The following is a 687-nucleotide window of genomic DNA, read 5'->3' on the forward strand; positions in this document are numbered from 1 at the left end:
GGGGGGTCAGAGGGAGCACAGAGAGCACGTGCTACCCTGGCACTGGTGTTTGCAGGCAGTGCCGGAGATGACAGAGCTCCTGAAGAAGAAGTGAGCGATGGTGATGGACCCTGCACTGCAGCTGGGGTGTGGAAAGGGCAAATAAAGGATTATACTGGAAAGAGGTGGAGGTCACTGTGGTGTTGGGGGTTTTTTTGGTGGACAATGGGATGGCACACAGAGTGGTGGGGGGGGGGAAGAAAGGAAGGCAGATAAGAGAAGGAAGGAAGGGGGGAAGGGGAATGAATGAGGGATACGAGGCAGGAGGCAGCATGTGTTTGTCGGTGTTTATTCCCATCCCCGCTCCCCTCCCAGCCCCTGGGCCCAAGCTGTCCAGCAGCTCTGTCCTGCCCCTGGGCACTGCAGGTCTGTGCTGGCTCTGGACTGGTGGAAGGTCAGTGATGCTCCTGGGCACCATCAGGCTGGTGGCAGGACAGGTCCATAGTCCAAGTGTCCCTCCAGGCACTGTGGGGCCATGTTGGCCTAAGACTGCTGGAGGGTCCATTGTGCCCCAGAGGACACAGTAGGTCCCAATGCTGGAGGCAGAGCAGGTCTGTCATGTGTCCCGGGCACTGGTGGGCAGAGACAATGCTGGCGTGGCTGGCCCAGGCTGGTGGCTGCTGCAGGAGATGCCAGGGGTTGCCTCCA

At 59.8% G+C, this 687-nt stretch overlaps 1 protein-coding gene across 1 annotated transcript in view; it reads left to right on the plus strand.

Moving 5' to 3' along the window:
- Positions 1–271, plus strand: part of ETFA (electron transfer flavoprotein subunit alpha) — a 42,287-nt gene extending 42,016 nt beyond the window's left edge. Inside the window, exon 12 of the mRNA XM_009643803.2 lies at positions 56–271. Within this exon, the coding sequence (XP_009642098.1) occupies positions 56–94 (39 nt within the window). The 3' untranslated portion in view covers positions 95–271. The remainder of the gene's footprint in view (positions 1–55) is intronic.
- Positions 272–687: the final 416 nt, after the last annotated feature.

The sequence above is a fragment of the Egretta garzetta genome, unplaced genomic scaffold, assembly GCF_000687185.1.
Source record: "Egretta garzetta isolate BGI_Z169 unplaced genomic scaffold, ASM68718v1 scaffold287, whole genome shotgun sequence".
NCBI lineage: Eukaryota > Metazoa > Chordata > Aves > Pelecaniformes > Ardeidae > Egretta > Egretta garzetta.